The sequence below is a fragment of the Notolabrus celidotus genome, chromosome 5, assembly GCF_009762535.1.
Source record: "Notolabrus celidotus isolate fNotCel1 chromosome 5, fNotCel1.pri, whole genome shotgun sequence".
NCBI classification, from domain to species: Eukaryota; Metazoa; Chordata; class Actinopteri; order Labriformes; family Labridae; genus Notolabrus; species Notolabrus celidotus.
In genome coordinates this window covers 28,164,007-28,191,988 of record NC_048276.1, presented here as the reverse complement: position 1 = coordinate 28,191,988, position 27,982 = coordinate 28,164,007, and the positions used below count along the sequence as shown (strand labels likewise).

Genomic DNA, 27,982 nt, shown 5'->3' with positions numbered 1-27,982 from the left:
GTTATTTTATTGCAGCCTCATATCTTTTTGCGGTTGTTGTTTCTATAAACTCATTATTCTTTTGTATGCTTATAAACAAAGAATCTATTAACCCTTTGCTCACCGTCTGGTCAGCTATGATCCTTCATGTTTGTCCAGTATTGTCTCTGAATTGCAGTTGATCCTGCGGCAGGTATGGTGGCCCTGAAGTTCAACTACACGATCATTTCATGAATTAAACAAACATTTCATCAAACACTGAAACAATTTAAACTGGCACAAAAATATTTCCTTGTAAAATGTAAAAACATTTCATGGGCCAAAAAATAGGTGTCATAAAAACTGTTAAGCCAAAGAAAAAATCAGATTTTTTCGAACTTGATTAGGTTTTTCAAACAGTTTTAAAATATTTGTATTATTCTTTAAATTTTTATGCCTGTTATGAAATGTTGTTGTCTTCTGAAATATGGCAAATCTTTTTTGTGTTTGATGATTTTACGTTCAGTAAAATGTTTAAGCAGTTTGCCCTCAGAGGCCACCGTATGTTTACCTGCTGCAGGATGAACTAATCTCCTGGAAACATCACAACGTTTGAAACCTTCAGACTCTTCAGGCTCAAAATGAAGACAAAGCAACGCCGGGCTCTGAAACTCTTCTCTCTCCAATGTGTGAACATTTGTCTGACTGATGAACTCTGATCACTGATCAAATATTAAAAAGCTCTCTGATTGAGGTAACAGATCGACAGTCAGTATCATGAACATATTACACGAGAGGGACCGGAATGAAAGCAGCAGTTCGTCCACTCTTTATTCAATCAAAGAGGAAACATGTAAAAACACTTTGAGCTGCACGTAAACATATAAACATCCCTGAACCTACACAGTAGGTAGAATACTCTGTACAGTCCTAAATGTCCACAGTCTGAACTTAAAAACAACTCTCCTCCGCTCAGAGGGAGACCTCCAGCTCCTCTCTCAGTTCATTTCTCTGCTCCTCTCTCAGTTCATTTCTCTGCTCCTCTCTCAGTTCGTCTCTCTGCTCCTCTCTCTGCTCCTCTCTCCTCTCAAATAATCCAGAAACACAAAGTGCTGTTCCTCATCTCTGCTGACCTTTGACCTCAAGGCATCAAACATGCAGTCTGTGTCCATGCTCAGAGTGTCAGTCTGAGGTCAAAGGTCATGGTGCCGCAGGTGAGCCTCCTGGAGTTGTGTGGGGGGGCTAAGACTGAGGGCTGCTCATGGGGGAGGAGCAGGAGGAGGAGTACAGGTTAGGGGAGGGAGATGAGGAGTAGACCTGAGACAGAGAGGAGGAGGTGAAGCAGGACGAAGAGAAAAGGGGGGCGGGGGAAGAAGAGCTGTGAGTGGGGGAAGAGTATGAGGAGCAGGGGGAGGAGGTGTTAGGGGAGGAGTAGGGGAGGGGGGTGGATGGGGAGCAGATCTTGCGCTCTCGTTGTCTCTGGTGGATCTTGGTATGTCTCTTGCGCTCATCGCTGCGGGCAAACTTGCGTCCGCACTCAGCGCAGGCGAACGGCTTCTCCCCGGTGTGCGTGCGGATGTGCGTGGTCAGGTGGTCGCTGCGGCTGAAGCTGCGCATGCAGATCCGACACTGAAACGGTTTCTGACCTGTGTGCACACGCACGTGACGAGTCAGCTCGTCAGAGCGGGAGAAACGGCGGTCGCAGCCGTCGGCTGGGCAGCCATAAGGACGCTCGTGTGGTGGCGTCTTACACTGCCGGCCTGCAGGCAACTTCCTGGTCCTGGACTTGTTTGCCTGGTCCTGGTTGGCGGAGCTTAGAGGCTGGATCTGAGAGGAGAAGGCCTTGATGGTGGAGAGAGGGGTGAGAGGGGGCTGAGTCTGCGTTAGGATGGGTTTCTGGTCCACACTCAGCTCGCCGTTCTGTGGCACCTGAGGCAGCATGTAATCCGGCAGCATTGGCACAACCAGGGGGGGTAGGGGGGCACCCAGCCTTGAGGAGGAGGAGGAGGGATATGCGGGAGGGGGGCCTTGCGGCTGAAAGTTTTGGGGGTCAGCAGGGTGGAGGAGCATCTCAGAGCCGGTGGTGGTGGTGTACGTTGGCGTGGAAGAGAAGACAGAAGCCACATCGCCACCTCCACAGCTGAAGCTCTGTTGGGACTGTGATGAGGCTGATGAGGATGAAGAACATGACAGGCTGCAGGCTGTGGGGGGAGGAGCCGCCATGCTCACCAACCCTGTGAACAGGCTGAGGAGAGGCTCCGCCCACAGGCCACTACCGCAGCCGCTACTGGAAACCGATGGCTCGAAGGAGAAGCGTCCACTGTAGGCCAGAGGGGTGAGGCGGGGGGTAAGAGGGGGGAGGGACTGCAGGTCAGGCAGCTCGGACAGAGAGTCTGAGGGAGGAAGAAGAAGCTCAGGTGAGACAGGAAACAACTGGTCACATGGTCACAGAGCACCTGAGAGACTCTGCTGTAATCTGAGTCAGCCAACTGTTGATTTAAGGAGTTGCAGCAGTGAGTGACAGATGAGATGAAGAAACCTTTACGGTTTAATAAAAAATAATAAAGAACACAGCTGTTTATTTCATCAATCAATAAGCTCAAATAATCGTTTGAAATCTTTTATCAATCTTTCCCTGACAGACACACGTTGATCTGTCACAGCTCACCCTCTCTTTAAACCTCCACACTTCACCTTCATCTCTCTAACTTTTTACTTTAAGGGTTAAACTTTTCTGCATTTTTTTACTTTACCTGCATATCAAACTTTATCTTGTTTTTAAATAAACATTCAACACATTTCCTCCGCCCGACCCCCTCATCTCCCCCGGCTCCTCACCTCCGTACTCCCCAGGCTCTCCGCTCAGCAGCCCGGTTCCCTCTGCAGCGGAGGCGGCCAGCAGCGAGCCTCCCGCCGCCGCGTTCTGCAGCAGCATGTGCAGCTCCTCCAGCTTCGAGAAGCCGTCCAGCGGAGAGAGGGGTTGCGGGAGGCCGACTAGAGGGTCCGAGATCTGCAGGGCGGAGAGGAACAGCTCCGCTTTGGTCGCTGCCATCTCTCTGTATGAAGAGGAAGAGGAGGTGGAAGTGGGTCTAGAGCTCAGCCGCTGCTGCGCACCTGGCTGCTTCTGCACCGGGACCGGGTCGGGCTCCGCTGCTGTGCCCGTCGGAGAGGTGCTCCGGCCGGGCTGACGCTGCTGCTGGGGCCGCTGATGCTCTGAGGAAGCCAAGGCTGGAGGGTCTGTTGATCCGGGTCCTGGTCCCGGGTAGAGGAGGATTATTTTAAAAAGTTTGTGATGAAGTCATCAGAGGGAGTAAACATGAGGGTCTGTTTCCGGTCTGTTTTTTCATGAGCGCGTGCTGACCATAGACTGCTGACACCTTGAACCTGACTCCTGTCAGAATTCTTCAATGAGGATTCCCGGCTTTATAAAGACTCCTGCGTGACGTACATTCCCAAATATGGCAGGGAGGAAGCCCATATTTGGTCCGGGGTTTGAGCGTGAAGCCCGGGCTGACTTGGACGCTCCGGTGCCCCCCTCGCGGTCTGTGCTGCAGCTTTTGGAGCGTGAAGGATCCGGTAGAGACTAGATCTCGGTGCGGGTCGGTGGGTCCCTTTCCCCGCCGGACCGGAGCCGTTAACGGCGCGCTCAGGGAGCTCAGCCAACCGCCATGGCCGGAAACCTCCGTGACACGTCACGGCGCAAAGCAGTTTTTTTGGCCTCTACGTCACATGGAGAGCTTCCAGCCGCATCATCACTTCCTCGGGCCTTATATGGGTGCTTTCCTGTCGGACTGATCTGAGAGCGAGTTCAGGCCCGACCTGCAGCTTCACTTACTAGATTTCTGTTTCTGTTTCAAGATTCAAGGTTGAAGATTCAAGAAAGCTTTATTGCCAAGGGAGCTCGCACACACAAGGAATTTGACGTGGTGAATGGAACACTGGTACTTAACAACAAGACAGTAAGGACAATAAATATATACACCTAAACACAAATCCAAAAATTCAAAATACTATCTGTACAAAGAAAGGTATAGAAGTACTTTAAAGACATGAAATAAGTTAAATTAGCATACGCCAGAGTGCACATGTAGATAAATATACATACTTTATTGGTCCCCCATTGGGGAAAATTCTTTTGTTACAGCAGCTTACAACACAGGACAGGGGAATACAACAATGTACTAACATAGTTAAAAATATAATAACAATAATAACAATGATGATAAAGGTAAAATAGAATAGAGTAGAATAAAATAAAATAGAATAAAATAAAATAGAATAAAATATGGCAACTATTACAGATGCATACACACTATGTACACTTCTATCTGAAAAATAGATAGTAAGGTAAGTTATTGCATGGATAAAATTGCACCAGGTTATTTAAAAAAAAATAAAAAATACACAGTGTGAAGAACAGTGCAATTCAGATGGATACAATAGTTATTTGTGAATGTGCCAAGTCACACAGTAACTGCCATGTAGTTGATTGAAAAATTAGAAAAGATGATTAACGGGACATTGTAGTGCTGGTGTTAAACAGTCTGATTGCAGATTGGATGAAGGACATAATAAAATATGTTATAGAATAAATTACAATGTAGCTCTAGCGAAAGTTCAGACAGGAAGACTATAAAAGCAATCACAGCAGTTATTTAACTCTCCTCTTCAATAGCTCACCCGCTCCAGCTGTATGTTCCGGAGCTGTCATTGGTTAATCAGCGCCGGCTGTCATCCAATAGCTTAGTGGCACGCCCCTAACATCAGCCTATCAAATTTCTGCTGTCTTTTTAAATGTGTCTCTCTCTCCTGCTAAGTCTTTCTTGCATTGATGGTGCGCACACCTCCACCTCCCCATCTCCACCTGGTCTCCGCAAAGTCTTCAATTCCTGGACTTCATCAACCACCACCACCGGTGTCTGGACTCTAGGGGGATTTCTTCTGCTGTCAAATTTGCACATCCTACGCTCACAAAAGTATCCCCATAGAGTCCTTACGCCAAAGATTTCTGTCAAGTTTCATTATTCACTCAGTTGTAATAAATAATCTTTAATATTAAAATTGTGTCTCTCCTGATTGAAATATTGCACATGGTTATTGCATTATTGCATTATTGCACCGGAAATCAAAGTATTGAACATGTATGTGATACTACCGAGAGACGGACCGGAGCACCGTCAGCAGCTTGTTTTTTGATGTTTGGTCTAAACAGCAAGGCTCCACTCTCCCTCTATCACGTCTACTAACTACAGCTCTGCACAGAGACACACTGTCACTGTCACTGTCCTTCTACATGTGCTTCACTAAGGTACCTGGGTCAGAGTTAAGGTGTCAGTGTAACACGCATGTAAAGGTTCAACTGCTTCATTACAGTCATTGAAATCTATTGAAAAGATGTATTCTAGTGGACTTTACATTTTGTATACATGCTCCTGATAATACTCGTGTTTTGTGACTGTCGAGTTTAAACTTTGTGTTTTATTTTCTATTACTGCAGTGAAAAGAATTTCAGTGCATCTCACAGATACACACACCATCAGCCCAAAATGCTCACAATGCTATAATGATTATATGTTGTTAGATTTTATGCTTTGTTTATTTTACTCATTACTATAACCATGATTCACTGCATTGTATTTCATTTTCTACATTACATTACACTGTATGTGTAAAATGGTGTCAAATTTGCAAAGATATAAGCAGAACACAACGTTAAATTTGAAAGTGATTTATGTTGTTATTGTAAAACCATCTTACTTACCTAAAAATCTGATAGTCACATGACTGGGTGTAAACAGGACACTCCAGAGAGGCTGAGTCCATCAGAAGGAAAGATGGGAAGAGGGTCGCCACTCTGTGAGAGACTGCGTGAGCAGATAGTTCAACAGTTTCAGAATAATGTTCCTCAAAGTGAAATGACAAAGAATTAGTGGATTTCATTATATCACATATTATCATTAAAAGATTCAGAGGATCTGGAGACATCTCTGTAGATGGACTTCAGCACTGCATTAAAAACAAACATGACTCTGTAGTGGGGCTCACTGCATTAAAAACCGACATGACTCTGAAGTGGAAGTAACTGCATTAAAAACAGACATGACTCTGTAGTGAAAATCACTGCATGGGCTCAAAGACACTTGCTATTGTCTGTGAACACAGTTCATCCCTGAATGCTCAAATGCAGGTTAAAACTGAGCCATGCAAAGAGGAAACCATTTATAAACATGAACCAGAAACACCAGAGACTTCTCTGGACCTGAGCCTGTTTAAGATGGACTGAAGGGAAGTGGAAAACTGGCCTGTGGTCTGATCAAAATCTGACATTCTTTTTGGAAATCATGGACGCTGTGTCCTGCGCTCTAAAGAGGAGAGGGACCACCAGGCTTGTTATCAGCTCACAGTTCAAAGCCAGCATCCCATAAGAGTCCTTGACATGGGTAGCTCTCACATCTGTGAAGGCTCCATTAAAGCTGAACAATATATACAGGTTTAGGAGAAACATATGCTGCCATCCAGACAATGCATTTTTCAGAAAGACCTTACATATTTCAGCAAGATAATGTCAAACCAACTTCTGTACATAGCATGGCTCTGTAGTAGAGGAGTCCAGGTGCTAAACTGGCCTGCCTGCAGTCCTGACTTTTCACCCATAGAAAACTTGTGGAGCATCATGAAACTAAAGATATGACAAAGAAGACCCTGAACTATTGAGCAGCTGAAATCCTCTATCAGGCAAGAATGGGACATTTCACTTTGAAGTCCAGAAACTGGCCTGCTGGGTTCACCAACGTTTACAGAGTGTTGTTCCAAGAAGAGCTGATGAACAGTAAACATGTCCCTGTGCAAACTGTTTGAAACGTGCTGCTGCATCAAATGTAATATTAGCATATATTTTTATTAACCAATAACATGTTTAAGTTTAACATTGGATGTGTTTTTTGCTCTACTTTCAGTTAAATATAAACTTTAAAGGATTAGCACATGACATGAAGAAATTAACAGAAACGTTTTTAAACTTGTGATGAAGTTCTCAAGGAAATGTTCTTCAATCAGATTATAAATATAAATAAATATATATATAAATATATAAATAAATCAGAGCTGAGATTCAAAACTTCAGGCTACTCTTCCAGTAATCCAAAGTGTGTATATTACTATGAACTTAAATATTGTGACATAAATATTGATAAATAAGATAATATTTGGGAGATAAAGCATCACTTCAGGTTTGATGTTGATGCTGTTTGCTGCAGAATTTTTAGCTTAAAGCTTTTTAAAGTAACCAAACCTTCTGAAACACATTGTTTGTGTCACCTTTTTGGAAAAATATACCCTCTATCATCTGCAGTTAATTGGAGCTCTGCAGCAGCAGTGCCACCTGCTGGATGATGAATATAAAAGCTCTTCAGACATGTAAACAGATTAGTACACTGGACAAAAACAAAAACGCAACACTTCTGTGTTTGCTCCCATTTTTCATAAGCTGAACTCAAAGATCTAAGACTTTTTTACGTGGCCTTTTTTTCTCTAATATTGTTCACGAATTTGTCTAAATCTGTGTTAGTGAGCACTTCTCCTTTGCCGAGATAATCCATCCACCTCACAGGTGTCGCATATCAAGATACTGATTAGACAGCCTGATTATTGCACAGGTGTGCCTTAGGCTGGTCACAATAAAAGGCCACTCTAAAATGTGCAGTTTTATCACACAGTACAATGCCACAGATGTTGCAAGTGTGCAATTGGCATGCTGATTACAGGAATGTCCACCAGAGCTGTTGTCCGGGAAATGAATGTTCATTGCTCTACCATAAGCCGTCTCCAAAGGCATTTTAGAGAATTTGGCAGTACATCCAACCAGCCTCACAACTGCAGACCACGTGTAACCACATCAGCCCAGGACCTCTACATACAGCATTTTCACCTGACAGATCATCTGAGTCTAGCCAGCCAGACAGCTGCTGCAACAGTCGGATTACATAACCAAAGAATTTCTGCACAAACTGTCAGAAACCATCTCAGGGAAGCTCACCTGCACGCCCATCGTCCTCATCTTGGTCTCGATCTGACTGCAGTTCGTCGTCGTTACCGACTTGAGTGGGCAAATTCTCACATTGGATGGTGTCTGGAACTTTGGAGAGGTGTTCTCTTCACGGATGAATCCCGGTTTTCACTGTACAGGGCAGATGGCAGACAGTGTGTATGGAATTGTGTGGGTGAACGGTTTGCTGAAGTCAACGTTATGAATCGAGTGGCCCATGGTGGCGGTTGGGTTATGGTATGGGCAAGCTTAGTCATGGACAACCAACACAGGTGCATTTTATTGATGGCATTTTGAATGCACAGAGATACCGTGACGAGATCCTGAGGCCCATTGTTGTGCCATTCATCCACGACCATCACCTCATGTTGCAGCATGATAATGCACAGCCCCATGTTACAGGGATCTGTACACAATTCCTGGAAGCTGAAAACATCCCAGTTCTTGCATGGCCAGCATACTCACCGGACATGTCACCCACTGAGCATGTTTGGGATGCTCTGGATCGGCGTATACAACAGCGTGTTCCCATTCCTGCCAGTATCCAGCAACTTGGCACAGCCATTGAAGAGGAGTGGACCAACATTCCACAGGCCACAATCAACAACCTGGTCAACTACAGTGGGTAGCAAAAGTCTACACACCTTTGTTAAAATGCCAGGTTTTTGAGACCAAGATAAATCATGTCAGAACTTTTTCCACCTTTAATATGAACAATTCAATTGCATTTTTTTTCAATCTTTTAGGGGGAAGAATAGAAAATAAAAACCTAAAATAATGAGGTTGCATAAGTGTACACACCATTTAACTAATAACTTTTTGAAGCACCTTTTGATTTTATTACAGCACTCCGTTTTTTTTGGTAGGACTCTATTAGCATGGCACATCTTGACGTGGCAATATTTTCCCATTCTTCTTTACTAAAAACCTCAAAATCCATCAGATAGTGAGGGCATCTCCTGTGCACAGCACTCATCAGATCACCCCACATATACTCAATTGGATTCAGGTCTGGGCTCTGGCTGGGCTATTCCAAAACGTTAATCTTCTTCTTGTGAAGCCATGCCTTTGTTAATTTGGATGTTTGCTTTGGTTTCGTTGTCATGTTGAAGGGTGAAATTCCTCTTCATCTTCATCTTTCTAACGGAGGTCTGGAGGGTTTGTGCCAAAACTGACTGTTATTTGTAACTGTTCATACTTCCCTCCACCTTGACTAAGGCCCTGGTTCCATCTGAAGACAAACAGCCCCAAAGCATGATGCTGCCCCCACCATGCTTCTCTGTGGGTCTGGTGTTCTTTATGTGATGTGCAGTGTTGTTTTTATGACAAACATACCTTTTGGAATTATGGCAAAAAAGTTCAACCTTGGTTTCATCAGACCATAAAACATTTGTCACATGCTTTGGGGAGACTTCATGTAGGCCTATGTTTTTGACACATTTTGCCGGGCCTGGATGTTTTTCTTCATAAGAAAAGGCTTCCATCTTGCCACCCTACCCATGGCCGAAACATATGAAGAATAGGAGAGATGTTGTCACATGTGGTACACAGCCAGTACTGGTCAGAAATCCCTGCAGCTCATTTAATGTTTCTGTAGGCCTCTTGGAAGCCTCCCTGAACAGTTTTCTTCTCGTCTTTTCATCAGTTTTGGAGGGATGTTCAGCTCTCTGGAATGTCACTGTTGTGCCATATTTTCTCCACTTGATGATGACCTTCTTCACTGTGGTCCATGGTAAATCTAATGCCTTGGAACATTTTTGTACCCTTCTCCTGACTGATACCTTTCAACAGTGAGATCCCTCTGCTGCTTTGGAAGCTCTTTGTGGACCATGGTTTTTGCTGCAAGATGCAACTGAGGAAATGTCAGGAAAATCCTCCTAGAATAGCTGATCTTTATTGGGATTAATCAAAGTCACTTTAAGTTATGAGAGGTGTATACTGACTATTATTTGTCATGAGTTTAAATGTGATTGGTTAATTCTGAACACAGCCACATCCCTCGTTATAAGAGAGTGTGTACACTTATGCAACAACATTATTTTAGTTATTTATTTTTTATTCTTCCCCTTTAAAGATTTCAATTTTTTTCAATTGAATTGTGCGTGTTATAGGTCACATTAAAGGTGGAAAAAGTTCTGACATGATTTATCTTGTTCTCATTTTTTTACATCACATAACCTGGCATTTTAACAGGGGTGTGTAGACTTTTTCTATCCACTGTATATGCTAAGGAGATGTGTTGCACTGCGTGAGGCAAATGGTGGTCACACAAGATACTGACTGGTTTTCTGTGTTAGGTGTCAGGCGACATACTTCCTGTCCAGACCATAGACTGTATAAAATATGGACGTAGTATGTGCCTGAGAGCTGTTTCGAAGCCAATCGACGGCAGCAGCCATATTGGAAATGCGGAACTCAACCAGGCAGAGTGTGACGTAGTGTGAGCCTCTTAGCCAACAGCTATGTGTTCCTGACCAGGAGTCATGTCAGTCATGTCCTTATTTGGGCAAAAACTCGAAATCTTAATATCTTCTGAACTGTCAGGTTAGAAAAAAATTCACCCCCCCTACAGTGAGTACCGATAGAGAGATTAGCTTTGTAGGGCCAAGCCGTTTTTTGAACCAGGCTGTAAACATGGTTATTAATGCTGCAAAGATCGTCTTTTTCCCATTCATGTCTATGTGGTTTCTGGTGTTTCTGCAGCCAGCCTCAAGTGCATTCTCGATGTATTGCAGTTTATAACACTTCCGAATGGGCTTCATAGTTTGAGACCGGAGGTTGCCGCTTGATCCAGACATATGTGTTAGCCTTTTAGCAAGGGCTAAAAAAAACATTGTACAGCGTAATTACAGTGATTCTACTATGCAGGGGTTCCCAAACTTTACCATGCCAAGGCCCTCCAAACAGCATTAGCTTCTGGCCGGGGGACCCCCTTTGCAAACCCACAGACAATGCTTAAAAAATTGTAAAGAAACATCAACTTTTAGTAAGTGTTTTCTCACATTGATAAACTTTTCAATAATTATTACATTTGTTTAGCATAGGAAATTATCAACAAAAGTGATGTAAAAAAAAAAAAAAATTTTCGGCCCCCACTTTGAAAACCACCGTACTATGAGACAAAAAGAAAGCAGTTAGGGTCAATAAGCTGTTAAATCACTATTGATCCATTACACCTGAACACTGTGGCGTAGCTCGACAGTGACTCTGCTGAATTCTCATAATTCCAGAACAAATAGCCTATACCCCATTTTTCACACAAATAAATATTTCATAGGCCTGATACAGTTTATCAACAAAGTATCAGATCTCGTACATATTTTATTTAATGGTCCACTACACCTTTTTTAACCTGCTCTATTATAGCTGACGTCCCCTAATCCAAAGTGTATCCTTTGGTATTTTTTTACGTGCACGCGTTTTTCACGATAAACAACACATCCGCAAATTCTGATACGTTCACGGACACCGTCAATTCAACACTTTGAGTCGCGTTTACGTGTCTGGGAATTTTAAACCCCAAAACAGAATTGTTCTCTGAATCTGTGTGTCGTGTTTTAACGTGGATAATTGTGATGTAGACTCAACCACAAAGCAGAGGAAACTTACCTGAACTTTTTTGTCCAAAATACACACGTTAACGGGGATTCCTACGCTGATTGAATGTGTCAAAATGATAGACATTTGCCGTGTATTTCCGGATTAGGACAACAGCGGGTCAGAAAAGTTTTCATATGGAGGATGCGGGCATCGATCCCGCTACCTCTCGCATGCTAAGCGAGCGCTCTACCATTTGAGCTAATCCCCCGATGATATCACATGGAGTCATATTCATAACTTAAACTACGCAGTACTGTAAATGGTAAATCCACCTGTCTTCCTGTCCACCTGCCAGATGAGCTTTGATTGGATGAAATGGGATCTGAACGGATTTGATTGGTCGCCATGTAAAGCGCGGGAGGAGCGCGAGGAAACATCAGAGCCAAAATAGAACGGTGACGATGAGTCGGTTTTCTAAAACAGCTCACTACGATCCGCGAAATGCTAAACCTGGAGGCTGACAAGTGACAACTCACTGTGACTCACTGCTGACCACATTCATCACTTTTTAACATCAGTTACACTTTTTATTCCGGAAATAAAACGTGTTCAATGTTTTATAATCACGCTTTAACATATACAAAGAGTTCAGAGGACAACAAAAAGTTATTGATGATGAAAAGGAGGGAAAAATAGTGTGTTAGGGATTATTTCATTCAGGGCGCATAGATAGATAGATAGATAGATAGATAGATAGATAGATAGATAGATAGATAGATAGATAGATAGATAGATACATCAAGCTCAAGACCTACCCTTTATTAGTCTAACTTTTAACTGAGTTTTATTCTCATAACAGTTTTATTTATTCATTTATTTATTATCTAGTTCAAATTTTAGTCACTTTTATTCTATTTTATTTATTTACGTACTTATTTTTTTTTGTAAGTCTAGCATCTTATTTTCTTTTAATGGTTTAACATTTTAGTGTTCTATTATCTTAGACATTTATTTTATTTTGGTGATTTTAATTTCCTGTGTTGAGTTTTAACATCTTATTTTAACTCCAGTGTTTCCTCATTAAGATATGATGATAGCCTTTCCTCTGTCTGTTCAGCAACTTCTTTTTTATTTATTTATTTTATTTTAATTGTTTTTATTACTATTGTTGCATATATTGTGTTCTTAACCTTAAGATTGTGGGGTAGGATCTTTTTCTTAATTATTCTATTTTAGCTTGTTTTTATGGACAGCACTTAGTGTTACAATGTCATTGTACGAAAAACGCTTTATAAATAAAGTCTGATAGATAGATAGATAGATAGATAGATAGATAGATAGATAGATAGATAGATAGATATACTCTTTACTTATCCTGAAAAGGTTTAGGCATCCAGTAGCTTAAAGACATATCACTTATGAACATCTGTCACATCTTTTATGTATAAGATCTACTTTACAACTTTATACATGTATATATAGAAACACACACACATACATACACACACACACACACACACACACACACACACACACACACACACACACACACACACACACACACACACATTTAATAATTATAATGAATAATAAGTGGATGTAAATACAGAGATATTGCTCGTTGGTGTGGGGACTATTGACTCCTCGAATTTAGCATTTTGGCTGTCGCCATCTTGTTTTTGAAGCCAGAAGTCCTTTTTGAATGTATTATATCTATTTTTTATAATGAACATTATATAATTTGTATACAGAAATACAGACATGCGCTCAAACAATTCCATACACCATAATAAATAAATGAAACAAAGAAAAACTAAAGAAAAACATGAATGGGACATATAACTGATGTCAAAGTATAGATGTTAAGATGTCAATCCTCTCCAAGAAACTATAAAAACCTCTTCTGTTTTATTAATATATCTGGTTTAAATCAATTTAAGGGTTTAAAGTTTAGTTTTAGTTCCTGTCAAAAAACACGGAAGTAGGGATGCATGTTTCCTTCTACATTTATGAATACGAATTTTACCTTTTTCTTTTTCCTACAGGATCAACATATTTACAAAGAATTCTGTCATTTAAAAACAGGTGCTTCAGCCGTTCAGTCCTTATGAATAAAGGAGAGAGCACCCTTATAGTGTTAGCTTCTGGTGGCCCCTCTCTTGCAAAATGTAATAAACTCTTTTTACGCAGTCTTTCATAATTTCTCTGGGAACAATTTAGACACATCACAGGCATACCTGGAACATGCTGGCTCATCCAGGTGAGTTTTAGAAGCCCTGTCTTCAACTGACACCACAGATCTAAATAAACCCTGATACACTGTCTGCTCGACAAACCTCTTTATCATGAGAAACTACAGTTAAAGACAAAGAAAACATTAATAAAGCTTGATTTTAGATAAGAAAATATGAAGTGTGTGTGTGTCTGCGTATGTGTTCACCTGCTTTATAAAGACCATGACAGAGTCCCTCAGCAGAAATAGAACAAAGCTGAGACATGTCGGCATGTGGCAGCCGGCTGCAGGAATACCAGCAGGGCTGCATTTAGACTGTGAGCACACACACACACACAAATGCCACTGGAAGTTTTCCGAGGGGTCTGTGTGTATATAAGTAGCTGAGAGGAGCTCTTCTGACAGACCAACAGACTCCAGGCTGAAGTTGCTGATCTGAAACCAGAACCTCCTCCACCTCCTCCTCCTCCTCTGTCAGGATGTTGTGTCCCAGCACTTTCCAGCCATCCCCCATTGCCATGAGCCCTTTCCTGGACTTCCACTGGCCGGTTCGCAGCCTGTGGCCTGAGACCCGGCCGCTGTTCTTCCAGCTGGAGCAGGAAATGATCCGTCACATGCAGGAGATGAGGCAGAGCATGGAGTTCATGGAGCGGCTACACCAGAAGATCTTTGAGGAGATAGACCACTCCCCTTCCTCTGTTGGTTTTTTTAAGCCCATCACCTTCCAGGAGCTGGGGAAGGACATGGGCAACTTTGCCCTCAGTTTGGACACGCAGGAGTTCTCCCCGCAGGAGCTGTCAGTCAAACAGGTGGGCAGGAAGCTGAGGGTGAGCGGCCGCACAGAGAAGAAGAAGGAGGACGAGAAGGGCTCGTACTCTTACAGGTGTCAGGAGTTCAGGCAGGAGTTTGACCTGCCGGATGGCGTCGAGCCTGAGGCCGTCACCTGCTCCCTGGTAGGAGGCAGACTGCAGATCCAGGCGCCACGGGAGAAACCAGTGCATGATGGGAAGGAGAGAATCATCCCCATTAACCTCACCTCAGTCCCCGCCATCACCTCCTCCGGCGAAGGGGCGGAGGGAAGCTCCACCTCCTCTTCAGACAGCTGCAATACTAAAAACTGATCCCACATGGAGTGAACCATCTCATCTATTCACCCATCTCTGTAGTTTCAGTGTTTCTGTATCTGAAGGACGAAGGGAACATGACGCTGATATTCTTGACTCGCACTTTATTTATAGCTCTTTATAATAAACTTATCTGTGATGTTTGAAGTGTCAGAATCAAGTCTGAGTTATTTTGAACCTTCTGTTTGTCTCATGGAGGAAGATAGCCATCTTACTTTTCTTTGTGCTAACAATTCAACAAGCTTTCCTTCTTAATACAGAGAATCTTCTTCACATAAATATTGTGTTTGATTAAGAAACCTTTTTAAAACTGTATGCTGACAAAATAATCTCGGAACAAACATTTCACCTCCTCCTGCAGAAAAGCTTAGACTGACTGTTGACTCAAGTAACGAGTTAACTCTAGTAAATTTACAACTTGGTTCATGAAATCTTAGATTTTTTCTTTAACGTGGCCGGTCATAAACTCACATCTTGATGCTTTTCTCATAAACCCTGACAACGCTAAGTCTAAAAAAAATTAACAAATTTGTCAGAGTTTAATAATTTTCTAAAAAAAATGTTGCTTTTTAAAAATGTTAAATAGGGACGTAAAATACGTTAAATTTTCCTATATGTTTTTTGTTTCTGTAAAACTATAAAAACTCTTCAGAAATTACTTCAATCCACATAAAACTGACTTTTTGTCTTGACTTAACTCTTATAAATGCACTGCTTCATGTTATGAACTTTTGTTTCTTCTGTCATTTAATTTTAACATTTCTATTTTATTATTATGTCTTGAGCTTATTTGTCAAAAATGTTAACCTTTTCTCACAGAATTAAAACTTTTGTGAAAATATTAAGACTTCGTTCACTTATGATCACAAAACAGAAATTTACAACATGTAAAAAATAACTTAAAGCTGGGGTTGGCAGTCTCGAAAAACTAGCATGAATTTGAATGTATCATTTCCTCATGACTCCGTCTAACCCCTCCCCTCCTCCCTCGGAGCTCCTCCAAAACGAGGAGTACAAAAAGAAAAAGTGTGAATTTTTAACCTAACCTACGAACCTTTTTTCTTCAGTGGCCCTTACCCTCTTCTGTATATTTCCATGATTTTTCCAGACCAAATTTTTCCGTGCGGAGTTATGGGTGTGATGGAAATAAACACAGGACACCAGTTTTTTCTCTTTCTTTGTAAAATAATTCTCAATAAACTTAATTTATTCACAAACTGCTTTTCAAATTGCCATGTTGTCATTGTTCTTTTTTAATCACATACAATAAAAAACATTTCTAAAAGACAAGAGATGTCCGAGTCTCTGCGCTAACTTTGTACACAACTGCTCGTCCACCATCCTCGAGCTTGTTTTATTTTTTTTAAACACGGTGTGTTCATGGCCGACACCTCGTCACGCTCAGACATCAGATTAGAAATATTAAGAAAACAGCAGAAAATAATTAACAGAGGGACTAAAAATTTAACAGCTACAGTACACATTTCCTTTTCTTCTCCGTTAGTTTTGTCTTTTCCTTTTTTTCTTTTAACGTCTTGATTTACAGAATAATAGAATATGTTCAGTTAAGGCTTATGTTGGGTGTTATGAAGCGAACAAACCAAACAAACCAGGAGGGGGGACAGAAAGGTGTGTGTTTGTGTGTGTGTGTGTGTGTGAGAGAGAAACAAACATGGACACTGTGTTTGTTTATGTGTAAAACAGGGACACAATATGAAATAGTGTGACACAGAGACATTGTGTTTGTCTATGTGTAATACAGGAACACTATCTGTAACTTAATGTTTATTACAGGGACAATGTGTGTTTTAGTGTGTGTGTGTTTTACAAGGACCACATTCTTACTGATGTGAAACAGGAACTGTGTGTTTGTTTATGTGCAATACAGGGACACTATCTGTATAAATAAGGGTGATGTGAGGACAGTGTTTTTGTATAATACAGGGATTTTGCATGTATCAATGTGTAACAGAGAGGGTGAGTAAGTCTGTATTGTGTGGACCGTGTGAGTATGTGTGTAATGGGGACATGGGGACACTGTATGTGTTTTACAGGGTCTGTGTGTGTATGAAATCAGAGTTATGAGGATACTGTGTGTATACATGTCTGTATCAGGCACACTCTCTGGATGTAATAATTGTAATTTTGAACAAAAGATTCTAAATTTCAATCATTCAGCACAATTAAACAAACCAACTCTTAAATCATTTTTCGACTTTGGTGCTTCAAGTTAAAAATTCTAACCAGTAGCACATGAAGCTAACAAATTAGCTTCAGCCTTAAGTTCGGAGAAAAGTTCAACATTTCAAAAAAGTAGTGTAATTATCTTTCGTCGGAGTGTGTCGTGACCGTGTGTTGAGTACAGAACTGGGATCAGGATGCTGTTAGCTTAGCATAGCATAAAGACATGCAGCAGGAGAAAATAAATCCCCTAAGCCCCAAAATACGTGCAACCTTGTTTGTTTAGCATGGACTGCACTGATTTGGGCTAAATACTAAAATGACTATGCGGTCAACTTGGGTTAAAGTTTTCATGCTGACTATATTATTCAGTCATGTTAGCATGCAAACATTAGCTTGAAGTGTACAAATCTCAAACCTTTAAGAGAAGTTAGAACAGACAACTTGTGAGCCTGTAGTTACCACTTTTTGAGTAACACTAAACCTGAAAACACAAAACACAGCTTCAGCTACCCTACATCTTTAACCGCAAATCATAGATCATGTTGAATCACATACTTTAATCAGCTAGGTGTTGTTAGCATGACGCACACAGACAGTAGTAGCCTTGTACGTAGTATTGCTTACATCTTAGGCTAATTTGGGAAATATCTAAACGTGGTTAGCTTTAGAGCTAGCGTTTGAGTCCCATCTGATACATATACATAAGTAATCTCTGTTAATGTAACATAACATTTTTGTAGAAATTAAAATGTTACTAAAAAGAAAGGGCTACATCAATTGAGCTAAATTGATGTTTTTAGGCTCCTTGTAATCACATTTTGAACATCAAGTTTTGTTACACACTTGTCTGGCATACAGCCTCTATGCTAAGCTATGCTTACAACATCCTGACTCCAGTTTCTTCAGACAAATGTTTAACTGTCCTGTGAGAGCTACATCTAAACCACCAGCAGGTTGATATCAGTTGAAAATTAACAGGTGTTCCAATCCTACAGAGATGAATGAACACACACACACACAGACACAGACACAGACACACACACACACACACACACACACACACACACACACACACACACACACACACACACCTCTGATTAACGAAGATTAATAAACTGTCACTATGTTCAAATAAATAAATCCTGTAAAGTTTCCAAAACGCAGTGACAATAATCCATCATAGCCAACGTTGTTTTTAGTTTTTGTTAAAAACTTTTGATAATGGTGCATTCAAGGACAATTGGAAATCTGAGATCTGACAATGGTCTGCCGAGCAGGCTTTGATTTCATGACTTTGTGAACTCCGTTGATTGTCTGGTTGTTTTGTTTTCTCTATTGTCGCTTTTCGGTGCTTTTCAGCATCTGACCACTGACTCCTGGATGACAGATTACCCTTGAACACATAGCTAAAGAAATGGCTGACAGTATGGGTTTTTTTTTTATACATCGCCACATGACAAGAACATAACATTTCTAACTAATAAAACCGTCCAATAGCTGGCTGTGATGGATGATTCCACTCCAGGTTTAATAGAAACGATGGGAGATACAATGGCCGCTTAGAGAGACGTAAACCAACCCAAAGCTGATTTGAGGATTGAAACTACCAGCAGGAATGTGAGGTATGATTCTTAGTGAACATCAGAACAAGCTGCACGGTCCTTCATGCAGCAGTGACGCTGAGTGAAAGTGTGAAGCGCTCTATGTGCAGATTTTGAGCTTTTAGTGTTTAAAAAAAAAAAAAAACATGACCTATGAGCATCACTCTCCAAACAACACATTCACTCCTGGCGGCTCGGTGCACCTTCAGGGTGCAGACTGAATCCAAACTGAAACACTTCTCATAAACATGAATGTGTCTGAAGTGCTGAGTGTATAAATCATGGCTGTAGTGCCTGTGACATCACCGGTTTCTGAAGCAGGGTACAAAGCTAAACGGTGGCAGCCGCCATATTGGAAGAGCTTTGGACTTTCTGGGGTGGGGGGAATTCACTGTTACTAGAACGGACAACTCAAGAGAAAAAACGGCAACCGCTGTGACACGGACTGCAGCCTCTGAACACGCTTTAGCAAAGAGCAAAACAAGCGCCCCAGTGTTGGAAATGCTGACTCAAGCTAAATTATAGTCGATGTAAAGAGGCAAAAAGGGCATCTTTAGCGTCCCGGCTAACAGCTACAATGCGCCTGCCTGTCTGTCAAGTCAGCCACGCCCTTATTATGCAAAACTCATAACCTCAACGTCTTCAAAACAAATAGTCATAAAACTCACTCCTTGAAGCCCAAACTGTTTTTGTAACTGGGTGTAAACATGTTTATTTCTGCTGTTCCATTTTAACATAGGGCTTTATGGGGACTGACTCACTGCAGGAGACACACTCTAGTGGACATGAGGGGAACCGCAGGTTTAAGCTTTCAGATGCTGGCTTCATTTTTTACCCTCAGAGGTTTTGGTCTGGTCAGACCTCATAGTCCTGTCTATTTCCTGTCTGTGTTTTGAGAGGATTGTAGTCTGGTGCTGTGATGTAATGTTTATACTGATAAACTGCTGCGAACAGCATGAAGGGTAAAGTGATCAGTGTGAAGTAGTTAACTGGTCACTGAGGACTCTTTATCGTTTTAATCTTTTTTTAAACCAAAGAAGTGCTGATGGTACTTCATGTTTCAGTTTGTTGACGTGTTAGCACTTTGAAATTGCTAATTTCTTCACTTCGGTTTGTGTGAACAGTACCTCAATACTGATAAACATTAGGACAGGATCAAGCTCACCTCTCACTGAAGTGTAAACAATGACACCAGTGTGATGACCTGTGCAGAGGGACACTGTTTATATGACCTCTTCTTCTTCTGTGGTGGTTTAAAGACGCCACGCAGATGCCGCTAATTTTCCCTTTCGACTCTTCAGACTGACTCGATCTGGATTCAGTCTGGACACAGGTCGCACACACACACACACACACACACACACACACACACACACACACACACACACACACACACACACACACACACACACACACACACACACACACACACACACACACACACACACACACACACACACACACACACACACAGGTGAATGAATGAGCAGGAGTGTGACGGGAATGTTTGAACACATAGGTGAATGACAGCATCAGTGACTACCTGCCCTCAGTGAAGTCTGGCAGGACAACGCCGCACGACAGCAGAGAACCTGAACGCATCACAACACCAAGGTCACATGATTGTGACACACATACACATACACACATACACACATACACACACACGTTTGTACACCAGACTCTGAGTTAATCAGGGTTACAGATAAAGTTGAGTTAGTTTATAATCTGTGTTTGAGCTGCTGTCGTTGTAATCAGCTGACTATTGATTATTATTAAACTCAGGATTAATAGATCAAGTCAAACCCTGAAGACTCCTATATCTCTCCTTGGGTTCATCTTTCAGGAAGGACTGACTCAGAGGGCCACTTCATCTGAGACAAATGGAACACAAAGCGTGTCAGAGAGGAGAGTCACCATCCACACTTTCTCCTCGCTGGTTTCAGGGTGTCAAATTCAATGAAAATTAACTGTCCATGAGTCTGAAACTCTGTACCAGGACGAACACATTTAACCCCTAGATCGATAAAAGGACCAAATGAAACCCAGACGTTCATCCGTTTGATCTGATCTCAATCAGCCGACACAAGCCCGGGTTTAGAGGCTGTTTTTCAAACACATTATTACTTTACTTTTTATCTCAACGGATCAAACAGGTGAGGAGTCTCTTTAGCTGGAGCGTCTTTGTTCAGTGTGAGACTTCAGAGAATAACTGACCGAGATTATTTCTGTGAACACACCTGAGGTGTCGACCTCACCTGATATTTAAAGAGACAGTACATATGTTTGACGATGCTCAGTGATCCAAATGTGAGTGGACTCTGAGCGTTAAATATAATCTGTGTTCAGTTAAAGGGCGGCCCTGAAATCTGCTCACTTTCAGCTAAACTGGTGAAGTGACCCTTTAAATGCCGACCCTGCTGACCCTTTAACAAGCCGTTTAAAATCAGAGCTCTGGAGTGTGTGTGTGTGTGTGTGTGTGTGTGTGTGTATGTGTATGTATCAGGGCGGTGCCGTGGTGCAGCGTCAGCCATAGACCCAGTTGTGTGTGGAGACACCTGGGAAACAAGAAGCACCTGCACAGCCGGAGTCACAGAGCGGCCTGAGGGACCTGATCAGCTGCTTGTTTGAGTATTAGTGTGAAGCTAACAGGTTCAGACCTGGACCTGGACCCGGAGCGTGCCGCTTCCTCAGATCCTCAGTGCGAGGATGCGTTGCGCCGGCAGTCACATCATCACTGTCGTCAATCAGCTTCGTTCAGCTCATCCAATGAGAGAAGGTGTTGTTCCTGAGAGCCTTGCTGATTGGGGGCAAGGAGGTGGAGAGTGTGGAGACAGTGGTCCAGGAAGAGGGGGATCCTTTCAAAATAAAACTCAATGATAAACTGAACAGAGAACAGCCTTCCATTTACAAACGTGTCAGTTTTCTTCGATTAAGTTCAGGTCCAGTTCTGTACAATCCCTCTCGAACACGGCCTGCTGCGCCGCCTCGCGCTCCTCTACCTCCTCCTCCCCGTCGTCCTCGTCATCGTCATCATCCTCGCGGCACTCCTCGTCGCTCTCGCTCAGCGGGCCGATGCTGGACCTGCCCAGACACTCGGCTGGCGAGCATGAGCGCCGGAAGTCTCCCATGAAGGACTCCATGCCCATACAGACGTCCCCGCCGCAGGCCAGCCTGCCACCACCACGCTCCAGTAACTGAGGGTCGATGCTGCGCGTCTGCAGGAAGTAAGAGACACAGAGACTGACGTCAGCTCATCGGACTCACACGACACATGTTCCCGAACAGCACATCACTTTACGACACTTTACGACATGTAACGACACGCTACGACATGTAACGACACGCTACGACACTTGACTCTTCTTTTTCGTCACTTTAGGACACAATCTGTAAATCTGTAGCTTTAAAGCTCAGAGTCTCTCCTGACAGATGGACTCCGTGTTCAGCCTCAGATCGTAAAAGAAGAACTTTAAACCTGTCCAACTAATTAAGCCTATAGTAGGAGTCTACGTACCTGGGTCATTTTGGTGAAGTCCAGGACAGGCCGGGCACAGGGTCTGTCAGGGTCTCGGCGTCTCTTCAGACCCGGTTTGAGCAGCAGAAGGTCACAGGGCTGCGAGTGGCAGCGGGGCAGCTGAGGGGGCAGACTGCGGCGCAGAGACGACGGCGTGCTGCAGGCCGAGGAGGGGGAGGCTGGCACCGGGCCCCCTCTGGCTGCTCCCACCATGGTGGCGCAGCCTTGTGGAGGTGGAGCCATCGCATGGCTCGGAACACGAGGCGGGGGGAGGAAGGTGGATGCCGCTGAGTCTCTTATGAGTACAGGGGAGAGGGAGAAACGCCTCTGAGGAGGGGGAGGAGGGTGGAGGGGAGAGGGTGAGGAAGAGCAGGATGAGGGGGAGGGGAAGAAGCAGCAGCAGGCTCCTCCCCCTGCCGCCGCCTCGCTGGGATCCCAGGGAAAGGTCCAGGGCAGCGGGGAGTCTGGGGACAGCGCCAGGCTGAAGAAAGTCGGGCTGGACGACGAGTGCAGCGAGGAGTTCAGAGACGAGCTAGGAGCCCTAAGAGGACAGGCTCCGCCCCCGGATGCACCCGCCCCTATACCCCCTCCTCCCACCCCAACAACTCCAGCTGTGACCCCTCCCCCTGCGCCCCCATGGCACTGCTGGCGGCTGACGGGAGTCCATACCCTGGACGCACTGGGCCTCCAGGTGTAGCGGCAGCGTGACAGGTCCTCGGGCACCGACAGCGAGCGGCAGTGACGTTTGGGGGGAGGGGGAGGAGGGGGAGGGGGCCCGGGGCCAGGAGGGGCCACCGGGGCCCCGGGGAGGGACAGCTCGGAGGCAGAGGTGCTGGGGGCCAGGGGCCGATGCTGCTGCGGCTGAGAGGGGCCATCCAGGGGGTCGCTCCCCTCCTGCAGGTGAGCATCAGGGGGCACCAGAGGGAGGGGGCCGGGGGGGAAACTAGAGCTCAGTAACCCCCCCTGCAGGCCAGACTTAGAGGGAGGGCAGAGCTGCCAGTAGCTGCTCTCTGAGGACACACACACACAGAAACACATATTTATACTCATGTGATTCTCTCCTCACAGAACACAGGTGCATGAAGGGAAGGGAACTGTAGTTCAGTTCTGATAAGGATGTCGTTGGATCAGAGCATATTTAGTTTGAGCCGATCATCAGAAGTAACTTAGCATCAGTGGAACGGAGTGTTCTGGGTCCGCCTCACTGTACGGCAGCAGACGGTTACTATCCAGGGACACACTTTAAGATAACATGTGGTTCAAAAAGTCAAATGAACCAAACACAGGACAGTGTGTGACATTCAAGGAAAAATTAGTCAGGTACGCTGACACTGCGTCTTGAGACTGAGACTACAGCTGAAGTGATCTTTGCTCTCACTGACGACTAAGCAGGGACTCAAGACGATGAAAAGCACTCTACAGCGGGTGAGGAGCGATGCTTCAGCCAGGTCAGTCGCTCCGGAATCGACACTCACTATCTAAAAGTCTGATCGGGACATCAGTTCTGATCTGAGTTCTCAAAGTGTAACTGATTCAGATGACTTTAAAGATGGAGATCTATTCATGATGAATGAAACGTGAAACACTCACCAGGCATCAAGCCATCTGGCGGCCAGCACTCTGGGAGGGTTTTCGGGTCCAGCAGGGACTGACGGAGAGAGGACAGAGTGTTAACAGTTTATCTCAGGGAGGACACTCACAGGAGACCTGAGGGGAGCGTCTATAAACAGGTGGGACTACAGGTGAGACTTTAGGTGAGACTACAGGTTGGACTACAGGCTGGACTACAGGTTGGACTACAGGTTGGACTACAGGTGAGACTATGGTTGAGACTACGGTTGAGACTACGGGTGAGACTACGGGTGAGACTACTGGTTAGACTACGGGTGAGACTACGGGTGACACTACAGGTGACACTACAGGTGAGACTACAGGTGAGACTCACCAGGTAACAGTCCCCTGGCTGAGCAGGGTCGCCTTCCAGAGTCTGCTTCCTCAAGCTCTCCACCAGCAGCGTGACCACAGCATGGTGGCAGGGGACGAGGGGGGAGACAGGTGAGAGAGGGGGGGGGGAGACAGGGAGAGAAGGAGGAGGGGGAGGGGTGGAGGATGGGGAGGAGAGGGGAGGAGAGAGAGAAGGAAGAGGAGGAGGAGGAGGATGAAGGGGAGAGCCACGCCTGTTTGTGTGTCCGTCTGTTTGGTCAGTCTCAGGAGGGAAAGGGGGAGGGGCTGAGGGTTGAGACTCCTCCTCCTCCTTACCACCTCAGGGCCAGGTAGCCCCGCCCACTCTCACAAGGACATCATCAGTCAGCTGTTGCCCCCGGCAACGCACCTGCTGAGAGGTAGTTAAGTTAATGATGTGGTTTTTATTCCTCTGTTCAACACATCAACTGATTGGGAACAAAGCAGAGATCACAGGAGTCACATCACCTGGAAAAACCAACATCCTTTTATAAAGAAAAACTGATGTTAGAATGATCTTCAGGCCCTCAGCAGCACTGCTTAAAAATAAAAAGACTGTAGTGGAAATCACTGCATTAAAAACCGACCTGACTCTGCATGATCCAGAAACACTGGAGACTTCTCTGGACCTGAGTCTGTTTAAGATGGACTGAGGTGAAGTGGAAAACTGTCCTGTGGTCTGATTAATCAAAATCTGAGATTCTTTTTTGAAATCATGGATGCTGTGTCCTCTTCTCTAAAGAGGAGAGGGACCACCCGACTTGTTATCAGCTCAAAGTTTAAAGCCAGCATCCCTGATGGTATGGGGATCATAAGAGTCCATGCCATGTGTGGCTTACACATCTGGGAAGGCTCCATTAAAGCTGAACAATATATACAGGTTTAAGAGAAGCATATGCTGCCATCCAGACATTGACTGTAAATATTTCCACAAGACAATACCGAACCACATTCTGCACGTATTGCAACAGCTGAAGTATGACAATTCTATCAGGCAAGAATGGGACATTTCACTTTGAAGTCCAGAAACTGGTCTCCTGGGTTCACCAACGTTTACAGTGTTGTTCAAAGAAGAGCTGATGATGAACATGTCTCTGTACCAACTGTTTGAAACGTGCTGCTGCATCAAATTTAAAATGAGCATATATTTTAATAACCAATAACATGTTTCAGTTTAACATCTGATGTTGTTTTTGCTCCATTTCCAGTTAAATATAAACTTTAAAGGATTTACAAACCATCAGATTCTTTTTTATTAACATTTAACACAGCGTCCAAGCTATTTTGGAGTTGGGGTTGTAGAGTTGATGTTTAAAGCACAGCAAACATATTTCTATTTTAGCCATCACCAGCATGTCTGACAGAAAGAATGAAAGGATTTACTGTCTTTCTTTGCGAATGATAAAGCTGGATTCCCAATTTATTTGTTTTAAACATTAAAATCTATCCCCATACTTTTCAACACAAGGCAGCAGGTATGCTACACCTGTGCAATGTGTATCTGATGCAGAGTTTGGCCCCTGGTGCGCATGAGGTCAGGGGCCACACAGCAGAGACCCCCTCAATTATGTGACCCGGGCTCATCACGTGCTCGATGACTTTAATAAAGGCTCTCAGTGTTTGCAGATGACAGACTGTCCCTGGCAGCGGAGGCCATTGTGCAGCCCGAGCAGAGCCGGTGTTCTGACGAGCTGAGCTGCTTTGTCAAAAATGCTACCACTGCGCGAACCAGCAGAAGAGGCTCTTATCAGTTCTCGCACATTAATGATGTTTTTGATAACAAAGGTTAGTGTTCTCTATACATACGGTGTGCATGTTGGTACTCTATTATATAACTATTGTTCAGGATTTCGGGAGAAGCATGTCTCAAAAGACTGACATCCTCTATAATGCTCCCAACGGTGACAAGCGCCCATGAATCCAGCTTTACGCATGCGCTGTGCAGCTTTGTAGCACATCTCGACATGAAGCACTATTCGACAGAACACCGGCCTCACAGAGGCCGCTGGGCATCTCAGCTACTAGCATGTGGCTAAGGGACCCCATTGTTTTCAATGAGGGATGCTAACACAGAGATATAAAGGTTTATCATTTGAGAGCAGAATTAAAGTGTGAATGACATTATTATTCATTCTGCATAACATTGATGTAGGACAATAAATGAATTAGGATTTTTGATGATTAAAGCAGGATGTTACATCCCCGAGCAGCTCAGCATCACCTGCACAGTTAGCCTGCTATAAATAATATGTCATCTCGTTATTACTTTCAAGGTCGGCACAATAAATTCAGCCATTTTGCTCTCAGACACACAGCGGCAGAGTGAGCAAAGTCCACCCGGCACAGCCTCACACATTCCGGGGGATCATGCCGCTGTGCTCCGCGGGGCTGCGGGGCTAACAGGCGGCTAGACCGGCCGAGTGTCTGCATCCAGGGGCAGCAGCTAGCTGAGTGCGGCTAACTGACCTGCCCAGGTTAGCCGGCTAGCAGCGCACGGTGCGGACCCGCTGGAAGCGAACTAACGCGTGCGGTACTTCGCCTCCATTCATTGTGTATTACACGCGGCAGGTTCGCCGCATGCTGGGAAACCAAGCGACGCAGACCAGGCTGGCGGCGCGACTATCTTCAAGCCTCTTCTCCTTCAACATGTCATAATCATTCATTTAAAAGGAGAATATGAAATAATGTTAGGGAAAACGCCATAGTGGTTTTCTGTTTGGATTGAAAACACTCTTAAATTGAAGACAACACACGGCCAGTGAGGCTGGGCGGACGCCAGCTCAAGCGAACTGTTCGCGTGGGTCCGCACCGTTAGCTGTTAGCACTGTTAGCCGGTTAGCAGCGTTAGCCGCGGCGATCCAACAAACAAACAGAACATCAGGTGTTCTTACTGCCGTCCACCTCCAGGCCTTCAGCTCACAGAGGTTATCTCTAAATACACATGAATAATCAACATGCTTAAATACATCCACTAACAGCGACGGGCAGCGATAATAATGACGGGATGATGATCCCGTCTGTCCGGCCTGTGAACGCGTTGAGCGACGCGTGAGGAGGAAAACACGGCGGGATGCTGCGGGATGGATCAGCCTGCACCGGCAAGCCTCCACAGACGGAGAACCACTACACCAGCGCTTATTCATCTCACTGTCAGCCGGCTAGGGTGCTTACCTTGTCGGACAGCTCCTCCGGGTGCGGCGGTGAGCAGCTCCGGTGATGCGGCGGGCCGGCAGACAGCGGCGGAGCGCGGTGTATTGACCCAGTGTTATTAAAGAGCAAAACGCACCGCTCCGCCTGCCGCTGCCGCTGTCAGCTCCGAACCTCCACAATCAATTAAATCTAGATCGAAGCGCTAACTACGGACTCTGCAGGGTCCTGGACGGGACCGAACCTTGTCTGAAATCAGGGTCCACTGTGCTGCGATGATTAAATCATAATAATAAAGAGTGAGCGCGCACACGCCCGTGAGCGGCAGGCATTCATAAATAACATTTACGGTGGCAGGAGGAGGAGGAGGAGGAGGAGGGGCGGCGCTACTCTTCATCACCACAGCTCGTGCACCTGCTTTTATTCTCACTTTATTTTATTCCATCACATCCTCGGTCCTTTTCCAGGATATGCATTTTCCTCTAAAATAAAAGAGAAATAAATAAAATACAGCAGCTTTAAAAACGCTTTGACTGCAGAGGGATGATGGGAGTTGTAGTCTAACGCCCGGATTCGGCTTGTTTACAGCAGCAGCTCTGCGGTCTGATCCTCCTGTCTGTCAGGTCTGCGGGTTTTATTCAACAACGCAAACATTCAGGAGGTAAAACAGAG

The 27,982-nt window shown here is 44.3% G+C and overlaps 3 protein-coding genes and 1 non-coding gene across 7 annotated transcripts; 1 reads left to right on the top strand and 3 right to left on the bottom strand.

Moving 5' to 3' along the window:
- Positions 1–764: 764 nt before the first annotated feature.
- LOC117813219 (early growth response protein 1-like) lies at positions 765–3,705 on the bottom strand. The gene is made up of 2 exons (XM_034684345.1): positions 2,797–3,705; positions 765–2,351 (listed from the first exon to the last, which is right to left on the bottom strand). Exons 1-2 carry the CDS (start codon positions 3,008–3,010, stop codon positions 1,201–1,203), a joined length of 1,365 nt encoding a protein of 454 aa, XP_034540236.1. The 5' UTR covers positions 3,011–3,705; the 3' UTR covers positions 765–1,200.
- Positions 3,706–11,737: 8,032 nt separating this feature from the next.
- On the bottom strand, positions 11,738–11,810 carry trnaa-agc. Its single transcript has one exon. It is a non-coding gene; the product is annotated as a tRNA-Ala (tRNA).
- Positions 11,811–14,043: 2,233 nt separating this feature from the next.
- On the top strand, positions 14,044–15,046 carry LOC117813096 (heat shock protein beta-11-like). Its single transcript, XM_034684176.1, has one exon. It carries the CDS (start codon positions 14,255–14,257, stop codon positions 14,894–14,896), a length of 642 nt encoding a protein of 213 aa, XP_034540067.1. The 5' UTR covers positions 14,044–14,254; the 3' UTR covers positions 14,897–15,046.
- Positions 15,047–16,063: 1,017 nt separating this feature from the next.
- fam53c (family with sequence similarity 53 member C) lies at positions 16,064–27,662 on the bottom strand. 4 transcript variants are annotated; one of them, XR_004631236.1, is made up of 6 exons: positions 27,335–27,654; positions 24,147–24,536; positions 23,792–23,849; positions 22,202–23,211; positions 20,228–21,902; positions 16,064–20,007 (listed from the first exon to the last, which is right to left on the bottom strand). XR_004631236.1 is itself a non-coding variant. In XM_034683391.1 (5 exons), the coding sequence occupies exons 3-5, from the start codon at positions 23,796–23,798 to the stop codon at positions 21,603–21,605; spliced, it is 1,317 nt and encodes a 438-aa protein (XP_034539282.1). In that variant the 5' UTR covers positions 23,799–23,849; positions 24,147–24,533; positions 27,335–27,662; the 3' UTR covers positions 16,064–21,602. The 4 variants fall into 4 exon arrangements, 2 of the variants coding, with proteins under 2 accessions (XP_034539282.1, XP_034539283.1); XR_004631237.1 differs by having other exon boundaries at positions 21,345–21,902; XM_034683391.1 differs by having other exon boundaries at positions 16,064–21,902; positions 24,147–24,533; positions 27,335–27,662.
- Between the last annotated feature and the right edge of the window lie 320 nt (positions 27,663–27,982).